The 13,678-nt window shown below is 40.2% G+C and overlaps 1 protein-coding gene across 8 annotated transcripts in view; it reads left to right on the top strand.

Annotated features, from left to right (window-relative positions):
- The window catches only part of SNX31 (sorting nexin 31), a 73,148-nt gene that overhangs the window by 44,413 nt on the left and 15,057 nt on the right, over positions 1-13,678 (top strand). For 3 of the 8 annotated variants that reach the window (XM_077846744.1, XM_077846742.1, XM_077846741.1), the window contains exons 10-11: positions 2,550-2,753; positions 8,875-8,988. The exons of 1 other annotated variant lie outside the window; for it this stretch is intronic. In XM_077846744.1, the coding sequence (XP_077702870.1) occupies positions 2,550-2,753; positions 8,875-8,988 (318 nt within the window). The remainder of the gene's footprint in view (positions 1-2,549; positions 2,754-8,874; positions 8,989-13,678) is intronic. 4 more of the 8 variants (XM_077846747.1, XM_077846746.1, XM_077846745.1 and 1 more) reach the window with 2 other exon arrangements.

Raw genomic sequence — 13,678 nt, 5'->3', positions numbered from 1 at the left:
AAACTAATTTTCTTTAAAAAAAAAAAAACTAATTCTTGCAGATTTCTTTTAGTTTGCATATGGTCAGTAACATCGCTGCACTGCTTGTTGAATGACAAACGCCAACAAGTATTTTGAACGGGTTACTAATTTATCACTGACTTTCTAGAGAAATGGAGCTTGACTTTTAAATACTCTTCTCGCTTTTAGAGCATTGCAGCCAAGTTGATTACAAAAAGTTTTTAAAAGTGTTACCAAGCGATAAGATAAAGATCTGTATCATATAATAAATAAGAAACCATTGTAGCAAGAGCTTGAAACTGCTCTGTATGCTGTGTGGCAAAATTACTCAGCCCCCCTAGCTGCATGTAGCATAACTCAGGACCTGTCATTTCTGCTGTTTCCCATTGACCCAAAGGGAAGCCGGGCAGCTTAATGCCTTTCCGAAGTTGAATGTGTGGGCCACAGCACAATGAGCTGCTACAACGTGTGGCTTGAAGGGACAGGAGCCCCGAACACCTCTCCCACCTTGTAGTAGCAGTCAGCTGTTCCTCCCTTCTCAGGTCTCAGCACGTTTCACTTTTATTTTTTTTTTATTTTATTTTTTTTAAAGATTTTATTTATTTATTTATGATAGTCACACACACACACACACACACACACACACACACACACACACAGAGGCAGAGACACAGGCAGAGGGAGAAGCAGGCTCCATGCAGGGAGCTCAATGTGGGATTCGATCCCGGGTCTCCAGGATCACGCCCCGGGCCAAAGGCAGGCTCCAAACCGCTGCGCCACCCAGGGATCCCACGTTTCACTTTTAAAAGAGAATGCTTCATATAGTCTTTGAAAGGATTTGTTTTCCTTCCAAAAAGGATCTAGAAAGTGCCAGGTTGTCACTGAGTGATCTTCTTTCTGATTTAACCATGTGTTAAAGTGAGAACTCCTTTTTCTTCACGCACATCTCACACAGCAACAGGCAGGACCATGGTGAAAGCTGGAAGAACAAGGCAGACATCCAAGCTGATATCAGCTTATTAAAAGGCAATGTTAAGAATAACACTTTGTTACAAAAATGAAAAGCCTGGACTAGAAGCCAGGACAGGATGCCTGGACCACACGTGTGAACTGCAGCTGTCCTCTGTTCTTAAGCCAAGTCAGAAACAGAGCAAAAGGGGGCACCTGGGTGGCTCAGTCAGTTAGGCACCCGACTCTTGATTTCCGCTCAGATCATGATCTCAGGGTTGTGAGACTGAGTCCTGCATTGGGCTGGAGGTTGCTTAGGATTCTCTCTTTCTCTGCCCTTCCCTCCCTTAAAAAAAAAAAAAAAAAGGAAAAGCTAAACCTTAACAGTCACATAAAGGTGTACCCTTGACATTTTTGAGCTGTCTATAACTAGACTTAGAAAGCAGACTCGCTCTCTCATTTCATTGCCATTTGTAAAATCTCTTCCTTTGACAATTCATACCATCATCATATAAAGCAGGCTGTAAAAATTAACTACTTTATTCCTACATAGACCTCAGCTTAGTTTTTTAAAAAGTAGCTGCTTCTTTCTTTCTTTCTTTCTTTTCTTTCTTTCTTTCTTTCTTTCTTTCTTTCTTTCTTTCTTTCTTTCTTTCTTTCTTTCTTTCTTTCTTCCTTCCTTCCTTCCTTCCTTTCTTCCTTTCTTCCTTTCTTCCTTTCTTCCTTTCTTCCTTTCTTCCTTTCTTCCTTTCTTCCTTTCTTCCTTTCTTCCTTTCTTCCTTTCTTCCTTTCCTTTCTTTCCTTTCTTTCCTTTCTTTCCTTTCTTTCCTTTCTTTCTTTCCTTCTTTCTTGAGACTGCATATCCAACATGGGGCTTGACTCAACGATTCTGAGATCAAGAGTCACATGCTCTACCAACAAAGCCAGCCAGGCACCCCAGCAGCACCCCAACAGCATTTTATCTATTTATTAAAATGTTTATTTATAAAAAATATTTATTTATTTATTTATTTGAGACAGTGTGCAAGGAGGAGAGAGAGAGATGGTTGGGGGACGGGGGAGCAGCAGAGAGAGCTCCCTCTGTACTGAGCATGGAGCCGATGCAGAGTTCAATCCCAGGACCCTGAGATCATGACCTGACCCGAAACCAAAAATCGGATGCTTAACCAATTGAGCCACCCAGGCACCCCCCAAACAGCATTTTAAATGTACACATTTTGTTTATTTTGCTATTTTTAATCTGCTGCGATAGACTCCTATCTACTCATTTGATTCACTCTATTCTTCTCCATTTATCATTCTCTCACTGAATATTTTTGTTCCCACTGTGTACCAAGCACTGTAACAGGAGCAGAGACACAATGGTGAATGAGACAGAAATGGTTCGACCCTGGCAAGACACACCATGAACTTCCCTAGGCCTTATTGTCAGGGAGCATAAGGGACATTGTCTTCATGTGAATCATCCAGAAGAAAAAGGCGCTTTGACTGTGGCTTAATTCCATGTGTTCTAGTAGAATGACAATAGCTTCTAACATAAGGTTGTCACCTTTTTCAAGTAGTGTTTTGCTTCTTTTGCCCTACCTTTACCCCCGGAGCAGTTTTTGGAGCTATCCCAAGAGGTACGGCACTATGGGTTCTTGCAGCTGGATCCCTGTACCTGTGACTACCCGGAACCCGGCTGCAGGGCCGTCCTTTCTGTTGGCAATAATGAGATCAGCTGCTGCATAACCCTGCCTGGTAACCAGACCCAGGAAATCATTTTCCAGATGAACAGAGTGAAGTGCTGGCAGGTCACTTTCCTTGTGAGTATCTTGGCACTTTGCCTTACCTATGATTTAAAATCTCTACCCATAGTGTAAAAATCCTATTGACTTTGGATGACAAAGTTGGCAGTAGCGAGAATGATCTGCCATTTGCATCACAACCTTGAGCGGACTGGCATCTAGGCCACGTTAAGCATCACCTAATGGTAAAACCTGTCTATTGTCTGGTATGAGTGTCCCATCCATATCAGTAGACACCCATCTCCCCACTTTACAGCAACAGACTTCTCTACTGCTTGAAGGGTGGCTATAGTAATAGGGCACAGTGAAACAAAGACTACTGTTTACTGAGTACTTACTACATACTCAGTATTGACTAGATCTCTACCCTTGGAAACTGGACACTGAACAGTAGAGCCCTCCTTAAGGATCATACTTACATTGCCATCTCCTCCCAGAGGAAACCCCATGATCAGATGTGTTGAGTGGCTGCTTTGGATCAGATGCTGTTCTGGCACTGCCACATCTATTATTTAATTAAATTCTTGCAGTAACTCAGGGAGCTAAGTGGGATTATCCCCTTTATACAAGAAACTGAGGTTAACTAGTAGAGGACAAATTCTGTTAGAACAGCCATGACCCCCCAGTTGCTAAATCCATGGAATCCATGGGGACTTTTTAGCTGGCACAATACTAGACCTCCCTGTGGCATTCAGTGTTGTCAACCATTTCCTCCTTCTCAGAATTCCCTCCCCTTTCTCCCCTGTCCTTTTTGAGCTTCCTCTTCCTCTGAGCATTTCTGAAGGCTCATTTCTCCTGGGGTTCCATTTGCATCTTTCCTCTACATATTCTCTTGAATCAGTCGCCTACATCCCTGTCAAAAGGTCCAGTATTTCTTAATGCTGGATTGTCTACACTGCATGTCTCACAGACATCCCAAACTTAGCCTTTTCCCAAACCAAACTCATCCTCACCCTCTCGGGATCTCCCCCACTGTGTTCCCTGATTTTAATCTTGACATTATCAGCATATGACTTCAGTCTTTGAAACTTACGGGAACTCGTTTTATGGCCCCAAATCTGGTCTATCTTGGTAAGTGTTCCACATACACTTGAGAAGAATGTGTATGTGTATTCTTCTATGATTGGGTGCAGTATTCTTTAAGTTGAGCAGTTGAGAGCGTTCAGATCTCCTGAAACCTTATACATTTTCTCCTTGTTCCATCAGTTACTGAAAGAAGACGAATTTTAAACCTTAAAACCTAATTGTGGGTTTGTCTATTTCTTTGAGGTTCAGTTTTCCCCTTTCTTTTCCTTCCTTCTTTTGATTAGGCATTTTGAACCCATTTATTTACACCATTGTTTTTTTTTTTTTTTTTGGTATGCCCTTTCATTTATTTTCAGTTACTTTAGACTTTATTATGTACTTCTTGTGAACTTATTACATTCCACTTTCAATTTTTATATCACTTCATAAAAAAATGTAAAAACAATGTATTTCTATTTTCCCTTTTGTGATATTTATTGGCATATTTCTACATATATAAGCCTCCTGCTACATTGTAATTATTTTTTCTTTTAAACAGTTGATTATTTTTAGTTAAACTTTTAGTTTTGATGTAACTGTAGGTTCCCATGTAGTTAAAAGAAATGGTACAGAAATCCTGGGTACACATCACCCACTTTTCTCCAATTGTTATATCTTGCAAACTTATAGCACAACATCAACACCAGAATGTTGGCATTGGTACAAGCAATGTTTTCATCATCCGAAGAACCTGTCATATCAGCCTTTATAGCTGTGCCCACTTTCTCTTGTCACACCTCTTGTTAGCCCCAAGGAACCACTCCTTGTGTCATTTCAGGAGTGTTGTGTAAAATTTTTGAAAGTGATGGATATATTCATTATTTTTATTGTGGTCCTGGTGATGTAGGAAAGACATTAGGGTTTGAAGCCGATGGCTAAGAATTCTTGAGATGTCTTTGGAGCAAAAAGGTGGTTTTTATTAAAGCACGGAGACAGGACCCGTGGGCAGAAAGAGCTGTACTGGGGTCATGGGAAGTGGCCCATTATGTACTTTCAAGATAGGAGGGGTTAGGGATAGCATAAGACTCTAAGGAATTTTGGAAGCAAGTTTTCCAGGACCTTGAGGGGGCTAGATATTGTTAGGAAAAGGTCATTTGTTACCATCTAATAAAACCTGGGCCATGAGACCCTTCAGACATATATCTGTGGGTCATATACTTGGAGGATGATTGCCAACTTGTATCTTTGGGGTGGGTAGATACAAAGAAAATTTCCAAAGGAATTATTACATGTTAAAGTAGACTTACAGGAATCTGGGAATCAGACTAAGGTTGCCTTTTGCCCTTAGCAAAGTATTAACATCGAGGCAGTTGAGTCCCTAGAGGAAGGTCACTCTGCCTGTTTCAAGGACTGTAGGCAGTAAGGATATTTAATAATTTTTCTTCTGCCTTTGTTTCCATATAAATGATTTCATGAATGTATGCATATGTCTGAACTCATCAAATTGTATACATTAAATATGTGCAGGTTTTTTTTTACATCAATTATACCTCAAGAAAACTGTTTAAAAAAAAACAGAAACATTCCTAAAACAAGGTTATATATTGATCAGTTGATGAAATATTGTGACTAGAGGTTTGCAGGAATGTAACCTTGCATTTCCCTGGAAATGTCCAGTAGTGCAGTGTTTGTAGTGACTTTACAGAACACGACTGCTGTGAATAATAAGAATTGGCTGCATTTAGGAGGCAAAAACATAAATAAAAACAAGGGGTTGATTAAAAATGTTCTATAAATGGAATCAGATGTAGCCTTTAGGATTGGCTTTTTTTACTCAGCATAACTCTCTGGTAGTTCATTCAGGTTGTTGTTTATATTAGTAGTTTGGTTCTTTTTATTGCTGAGCAGTATTCCATGGCATGGAAGGAAGATTTATTTAACCACTCACTGAGTGAAAGATACCTGGTTGTTTCCAGTTTTTAGTTATTATGAATAAAGCTCCTATAGATATTTATACATATGTTTTGGAGCACAAATCTGCATTTCTCTGGCATAAATGTTCAGAAGTACAATTGCTGGGTTACATGGAAGTTGCATGCTTAGTTTTTTAAGAAACTGCTAAACAGCTTTCAAGAGTGGCTGTGCTAATTTCCGTTCCCACCAGGGATGCATGAGTGATCCAGTTTCTCTGCATCCTCATCAGCATTTGGTGTTGTCACTGTTTTTTTAGTTTAGTCATTCTGTAAGTGTGGGATGGTATTTTTTAAAGATTTCATTTATTAAAAAAAATTAAAAAAAAGAAAAAGAAAAAAAAAGATTTCATTTATTCATGAGAGGCAGAGACCAGGCAGAGGGAGAACCAGGCTCCCTGCGGGAAGCCTGATGTGGAACTTGATCATAGGACCCTGGGATCAAGCCCTGAACCGAAGGCAGATAGATGCTCAATCACTGAGCCGTGTCTCTGAGGCATCTCTCACTCTGCAGTTTTTCATTCTCCTAACAGGATCTTGTGCAAAGCAAAAGTTTTTAATTTTGATGAATTCTAATTCATCAGTTTTTCCTTTTATAGATTGTGCTTTAGTGTCGAGACTAAGAACTCTTTGCCAAACCCTAGATCCTAAAGATTTTTTTCTTAGAGTTTTTCCCTAAAGGTTTTACAGTTATAGGTCATACATTTAAGTCCATGATTCATTCTGAGTTAATTTTCATGTAGGGTGTGAAAGACAGCACGACATTCCCTTTTTTGCATGTGGAAATCTACTTGCTCCAGCACTATTTGTTGCAAATCCTGTCCTTTAACTGAATTGCTTTTATACCTTTGTCAGATATCAGTTGGGCATATTTGTGTGGATTTATTTCTGGATTCTCTCTCCTCTTCTATGATGCATGTATCTATCCCTTCACCAGTACTACACAGTCATTCCCTTCCTTTGTAACAGCTTTATCAAGATATAATTCACATACCATACAATTGATTTACATAAAGCATATAATTCAGGGGCATTTAGCACATTCACAGAGTTTTGCATCCATCACCACAATCAATTTTAGAATACTCTCATCACCTCAGAAAGAAGCCCCGTATCCCTTAGCTCATATGTATTCCCCCATTCCTACTAGCCCTAAGAAGCCACTAATCTGCTTGTCTTTACAGATTTATCCATGCTGAACATTTCATGATTAATGGAGTCATACATGATCTTTGTGACTGGCTTTCTTTACTTAGCATAACGTTTCCAAGGTCCACTCTTATCGTAGCATGTATTAACACTTTATCTTTTTCATGGCCAAATAATATTTTGTTGTATGGATATACAAAATTTTGTTTATTTATTCATTCATTTTTTTAATATTTTATTTATTTATTCATGAGAAACAGAGAGAGAGAGAGGCAGAGACACAGGCACAGAGAGAAGCAGGCTCCATGCAGGGAGCCTGACGTGGGACTCGATCCCGGGTCTCCAGGATCACGCCCTGGGCTGAAGGCAGATGCTCAACCGCTGAGCCACCCAGGTGTCCCTATTTATTCATTCATTAATGAACACTTGGGTTGTTTCTATCTTTCAATTGTTGCGAGTTACGCTGCTATGAACATTTGTATACAAGTTTTTGTGTGGACATAGGTTTTCATTTCTCTTGGGTATATGATTAGGAGTGAAATTACTGGTACCATGGTGGTAATTCTATTTTTAACTTTGTGAGGAACTTCTAGACTATTTTCCAAATAGTCTGCTCCTCCATTTTATGTGCCCACCAGCAGCGTATGAGGGTTCTTCCCACACATGCACAGATCGTTATTCAGCCAAAGATCTGAAAAGCGCTCTCTGGAGCTCTGAACTCTACATAAAAGTCCTTGTCTGTGGTCTTCTGCCCCACAAATTCTAAACTCAACTTCCTCAAACTTTGATCTCTTTCTCTTCAGCTTGGCAAGACCTCTGGGCTTTATTTGGGTTCACTGGTCCTGCACTGTATCCTGGAAAACTCCTCCAGGCAGTAAACTAGGTAACTCTAGGGCTCACCTCATTTGTTTGCCTTCTCGCTCAGTGTCTGAGAACAGCTGTTTTTCAGTTCATTTTTTACTCTGATGCTGCCAGATGAAGATTTCTAAAATATAAAGCTAATTATTATTCAGCTTTTAAAATCAGTTAATGCATGCCTATTGTTCTCAAATGAAGTTCAGACTCCTTAACTTACCTTTAAAACCTGTAACAGCTAAGTGCTCTTTGGTGGCCAGCAATAGAAAGCAACACTTCTGGCTCTAGTGAAAACGGGATATTTATTGGAAGGGTATGGAATACCCACTGACTTAAAGGAAGGCAGAAGCAGAGGCTTAGGAAAGTCAAGAACCAAAGGAGCTCAAGGTTTCTAGGAAACAAGGAATTCTTTATCAGGACCTGCTCTTTGGATCTCTTCATTCTGGAATCAAATAAGGGGCATAGAGGGCATCTATCCAATTGGCCTGAACTTGGGTCGTATGCCCCACCCCCTCCAGGAGGGTAGCATTCACTGATAGTCCTACCTACCTACATGGACCCAGTGGAAGGCAGAAGGTTTTCCCAAGGACATTTGAGACTCCATTACTGGGAAAAAGAGGGATAGCTGCTGTATAGCAAAAATCAAAGCTGCTTCCTACAGAGCCCTCAGGATCTGGCCCCATGCTGCCTTTCTGAACTTCTTCACTCACTGCCCTGCCTGACTTGCAGCCCGTGCTTTAGCCACACTCAATCCCTTGCCACATCTCCACTGTGCCAGGTCCTCTTGTACCTCAATGCATTTGCACTTGTTATTTCTCCTACCAGGAACCACTTGTCACCACCCCTGCCTCCACCCCCCTCCAAAAAACCCACAACAACAAACTTGGAAAATGTCTACTCCTGCTGCTCAGATACCACCCCCCTTAGGAGGCCTGCTTTACCCTCCTAGTCTGGATTAGGTGCCCACTTACCTCCTTCCATAGACCTGTTTGCTTCCCTTTAATACTTATCATACCAAACTGGTGACTTAATTTCATAGGCCCTCATAGACCAATAGCTTCTTGGGCATACTAACAGGATCACTTGTTTTGGTGTTTTGCCCAGCACTTAATAGTCACTTCAATTTCTATTGGATATCAAATAATATCTTTTCTCTGTAGGGGAGTCTGCTGGATATGGATGGACCCCAGAGAACTCTCAACCAGAACTTAGAGCTCAGATTTCAGTATAGTGAAGATAGCCGCTGGCAGTGGTTTGTTATTTACACCAAACAGGTGAGTTATCAGGGCAGAGCATGAGAACCAGTGCTGAAATGCCCTCTTGCTTGCTAGGATGAACATAACACATTACCCTAACCCAACAGGAGCAGAGTACTAGAATATGATATACACTTTCTTTTTTGACCTATAATACTGTTTTTTTTGTTGTTGTTTATTTTTCATTTTGTTTTATTTGACTAGTAGTCACCAGAGCCTTTGTATCAATTAGATATGAATTGAGTTACTAAATAACAAGACTCAATAATGACTTAGTCCAAAGGTTCTTGAACTTTTTCTCAAAGGGCCAGATGGTAAATATTTTATTTTATTTATTTTTTTTAATTTATTTTTTATTGGTGTTCAATTTACTAACATACAGAATAACCCCCAGTGCCCGTCACCCATTCACTCCCACCCACCGCCCTCCTCCCCTTCTACCACCCCTAGTTCATTTCCCAGAGTTAGCAGTCTTTACGTTCTGTCTCCCTTTCTGATATTTCCCACACATTTCTTCCCCCTTCCCTTATTTTCCCTTTCACTATTATTTATATTCCCCAAATGAATGAGAACATATAATGTTTGTCCTTCTCCGACTGACTTACTTCACTCAGCATAATACCCTCCAGTTCCATCCACGTTGAAGCAAATGGTGGGTATTTGTCATTTCTAATAGCTGAGTAATATTCCATTGTATACATAGACCACATCTTCTTTATCCATTCATCTTTCGTTGGACACCGAGGCTCCTTCCACAGTTTGGCTATCGTGGCCATTGCTGCTAGAAACATCGGGGTGCAGGTGTCCCGGCGTTTCATTGCATTTGTATCTTTGGGGTAAATCCCCAACAGTGCAATTGCTGGGTCGTAGGGCAGGTCTATTTTTAACTCTTTGAGGAATCTCCACACAGTTTTCCAGAGTGGCTGCACCAGTTCACATTCCCACCAACAGTGTAAGAGGGTTCCTTTTTCTCCGCATCCTCTCCAACATTTGTGGTTTCCTGCCTTGTTAATTTTCCCCATTCTCACTGGTGTGAGGTGGGATCTCATTGTGGTTTTGATTTGTATTTCCCTGATGGCAAGTGATGCAGAGCATTTTCTCATGTGCATGTTGGCCATGTCTATGTCTTCCTCTGTGAGATTTCTGTTCATGTCTTTTGCCCATTTCATGATTGGATTGTCTGTTTCTTTGGTGTTGAGTTTAATAAGTTCTTTTAGATCTTGGAAACTAGCCCTTTATCTGATATGTCATTTGCAAATATCTTCTCCCATTCTGTAGGTTGTCTTTGAGTTTTGTTGACTGTATCCTTTGCTGTGCAAAAGCTTCTTATCTTGATGAAGTCCCAATAGTTCATTTTTGCTTTTGTTTCTTTTGCCTTCGTGGATGTATCTTGCAAGAAGTTACTATGGCCGAGTTCAAAAAGGGTGTTGCCTGTGTTCTCCTCTAGGATTTTGATGGAATCTTGTCTCACATTTAGATCTTTCATCCATTTTGAGTTTATCTTTGTGTCTGGTGCAAGAGAGTGGTCTAGTTTCATTCTTCTGCATGTGGATGTGCAATTTTCCCAGCACCATTTATTGAAGAGACTGTCTTTCTTCCAATGGATAGTCTTTCCTCCTTTATCGAATATTAGTTGCCCATAAAGTTCAGGGTCCACTTCTGGATTCTCTATTCTGTTCCACTGATCTATGCGTCTGTTTTTGTGCCAGTACCACACTGTCTTGATGACCACAGCTTTGTAGTACAACCTGAAATCTGGCATTGTGATGCCCCCAGATACGGTTTTCTTTTTTAAAATTCCCCTGGCTATTCGGGGTCTTTTCTGATTCCACACAAATCTTAAAATAATTTGTTCTAACTCTCTGAAGAAAGTCCATGGTATTTTGATAGGGATTGCATTAAACGTGTATATTGCCCTGGGTCACATTGACATTTTCACAATATTAATTCTGCCAATCCATGAGCATGGAATATTTTTCCATCTCTTTGTGTCTTCCTCAATTTCTTTCAGAAGTGTTCTATAGTTTTGAGGGTATAGATCCTTTACATCTTTGGTTAGGTTTATTCCTAGGTATCTTATGCTTTTGGGTGCAATTGTAAATGGGATTGACTCCTTAATTTCTCTTTCTTCAGTCTCATTGTTAGTGTATAGAAATGCCACTGACTTCTGGGCATTGATTTTGTATCCTGCCACGCTACCGAATTGCTGTATGAGTTCTAGCAATCTTGGGGTGGAGACTTTTGGGTTTTCTATGTAGAGTATCATGTCATCGGCGAAGAGGGAGAGTTTGACTTCTTCTTTGCCAATTTGAATGCCTTTAATGTCTTTTTGTTGTCTGATTGCTGAGGCTAGGACCTCCAGTACTATGTTGAACAGCAGTGGTGAGAGTGGACATCATGTCTTGTTCCTGATCTTAGGGGAAAGGCTCCCAGTGCTTCCCCATTGAGAATGATATTTGCTGTGGGCTTTTCATAGATGGCTTTTAAGATGTCGAGGAATGTTCCCTCTATCCCTACACTCTGAAGAGTTTTGATCAGGAATGGATGCTGTATTTTGTCAAATGCTTTCTCTGCATCCAATGAGAGGATCATATGGTTCTTGGTTTTTCTCTTGCTGATGTGATGAATCACATTGATTGTTTTACGGGTGTTGAACCAGCCTTGTGTCCCGGAGGTAAATCCTACTTGGTCATGGTGAATAATTTTCTTAATGTATTGTTGGATCCTATTGGCCAGTATCTTGTTGAGAATTTTTGCATCCATGTTCATCAGGGATATTGGTCTGTAATTCTCCTTTTTGGTGGGGTCTTTGTCTGGTTTTGGAATTAAGGTGATGGTGGCCTCATAGAACAATTTTGGAAGTACTCCATCTCTTTCTATCTTTCCAAACAGCTTTAGGAGAATAGGTATGGTTTCTTCTTTAAACGTTTGATAAAATTCCCCTGGGAAGCCATCTGGCCCTGGACTCTTGTGTCTTGGGAGGTTTTTGATGACTGCTTCAATTTCCTCCCTGGTTATTGGCCTGTTCAGGTTTTCTATTTCTTCCTGTTCCAGTTTTGGTAGTTTGTGGCTTTCCAGGAATGCGTCCATTTCTTCTAGGTTGCCTAATTTATTGGCGTATAGCTGTTCATAATATGTTTTTAAAATCGTTTGTATTTCCTTGGTGTTGGTAGTGATCTCTCCTTTCTCATTCATGATTTTATTAATTTGAGTCTTCTCTCTCTTCTTTTTAATAAGGCTGGCTAATGGTTTATCTATCTTATTAATTCTTTCAAAGAACCAACTCCTGGTTCTGTTGATCTGTTCCACAGTTCTTCTGGTCTCGATTTCGTTGAGTTCTGCTCGAATCTTTATTAACTCCCTTCTCTTGGGTGTAGGATCTATTTGCTGTTTTTTCTGTAGCTCCTTTATGTGTAAGGTTAGCTTTTGTATTTGAGTTCTTTCCAGTTTTTGAATGGATGCTTGTATTGCAATGTATTTTCCCCTCAGGACTGCTTTTGCTGCATCCCAAAGATTTTGGATGGTTGTATCTTCATTCTCATTAGTTTCCATGAATCTTTTTAATTCTTCCTTAATTTCCTGGTTGACCCTTTTATCTTTTAGCAGGATGGTCCTTAACCTCCACGTGTTTGAGGTCCTTCCAAACTTCTTGTTGTGATTTAGTTCTAATTTCAAGGCATTATGGTCTGAGAATATGCAGGGGACGATCCCAATCTTTTGGTATCGGTTCAGACCCGATTTGTGACCCAATATGTGGTCTATTCTGGAGAAGGTTCCATGTGCGCTTGAGAAGAATGTGTATTCAGTTGAGTTTGGATGTAAAGTTCCGTAGATATCTGTGAAATCCATCTGGTCCAGTGTATCATTTAAAGCTCTCGTTTCTTTGGAGATGTTGTGCTTAGAAGACCTATCGAGTATAGAAAGAGCTAGATTGAAGTCACCAAGTATAAGTGTATTATTATCTAAGTATTTCTTCACTTTGGTTAATAATTGATTGATGTATTTGGCAGCTCCCACATTCGGGGCATATATATTGAGGATTGTTAAGTCCTCTTGTTGAATAGATCCTTTAAGTATGATATAGTGTCCCTCTTCATCTCTCACTACAGTCTTCGGGGTAAATTTTAGTTTATCTGATATAAGGATGGCTACCCCTGCTTTCTTTTGAGGACCATTTGAATGGTAAATGGTTCTCCAACCTTTTATTTTCAGGCTGTAGGTGTCCTTCTGTCTAAAATGAGTCTCTTGTAGACAGCAAATAGATGGGTCCTGCTTTTTTATCCAGTCTGAAACCCTGCGCCTTTTGATGGGGTCATTAAGCCCGTTCACATTCAGAGTTACTATTGACAGATATGAGTTTAGTGTCATCATGATATCTATTCAGTCCTTGTTTTTGTGGACTCTTCCACTGAACTTCTTCTTAAAGGGGAATTTTAAGAGTCCCCCTTAAAATTTCTTGCAGAGCTGGTTTGGAGGTCACATATTCTTTCAGTTCCTGCCTGTCTTGGAAGCTCTTTATCTCTCCTTCCATTTTGAATGAGAGCCTTGCTGGATAAAGTATTCTTGGTTGCATGTTCTTCTCATTTAGGACCCTGAATATATCCTGCCAGCCCTTTCTGGCCTGCCAGGTCTCTGTGGAGAGGTCTGCTGTTACCCTAATACTCCTCCCCATAAAAGTCAGGGATTTCTTGTCTCTTGCTGCTTTAAG

Source organism: Canis aureus, chromosome 14 (assembly GCF_053574225.1).
Source record: "Canis aureus isolate CA01 chromosome 14, VMU_Caureus_v.1.0, whole genome shotgun sequence".
In the NCBI taxonomy this organism is placed as follows: domain Eukaryota; kingdom Metazoa; phylum Chordata; class Mammalia; order Carnivora; family Canidae; genus Canis; species Canis aureus.
The sequence above is the reverse complement of the archived record's forward strand: the minus strand, read 5'-3'. Positions and strand labels throughout refer to the sequence as shown.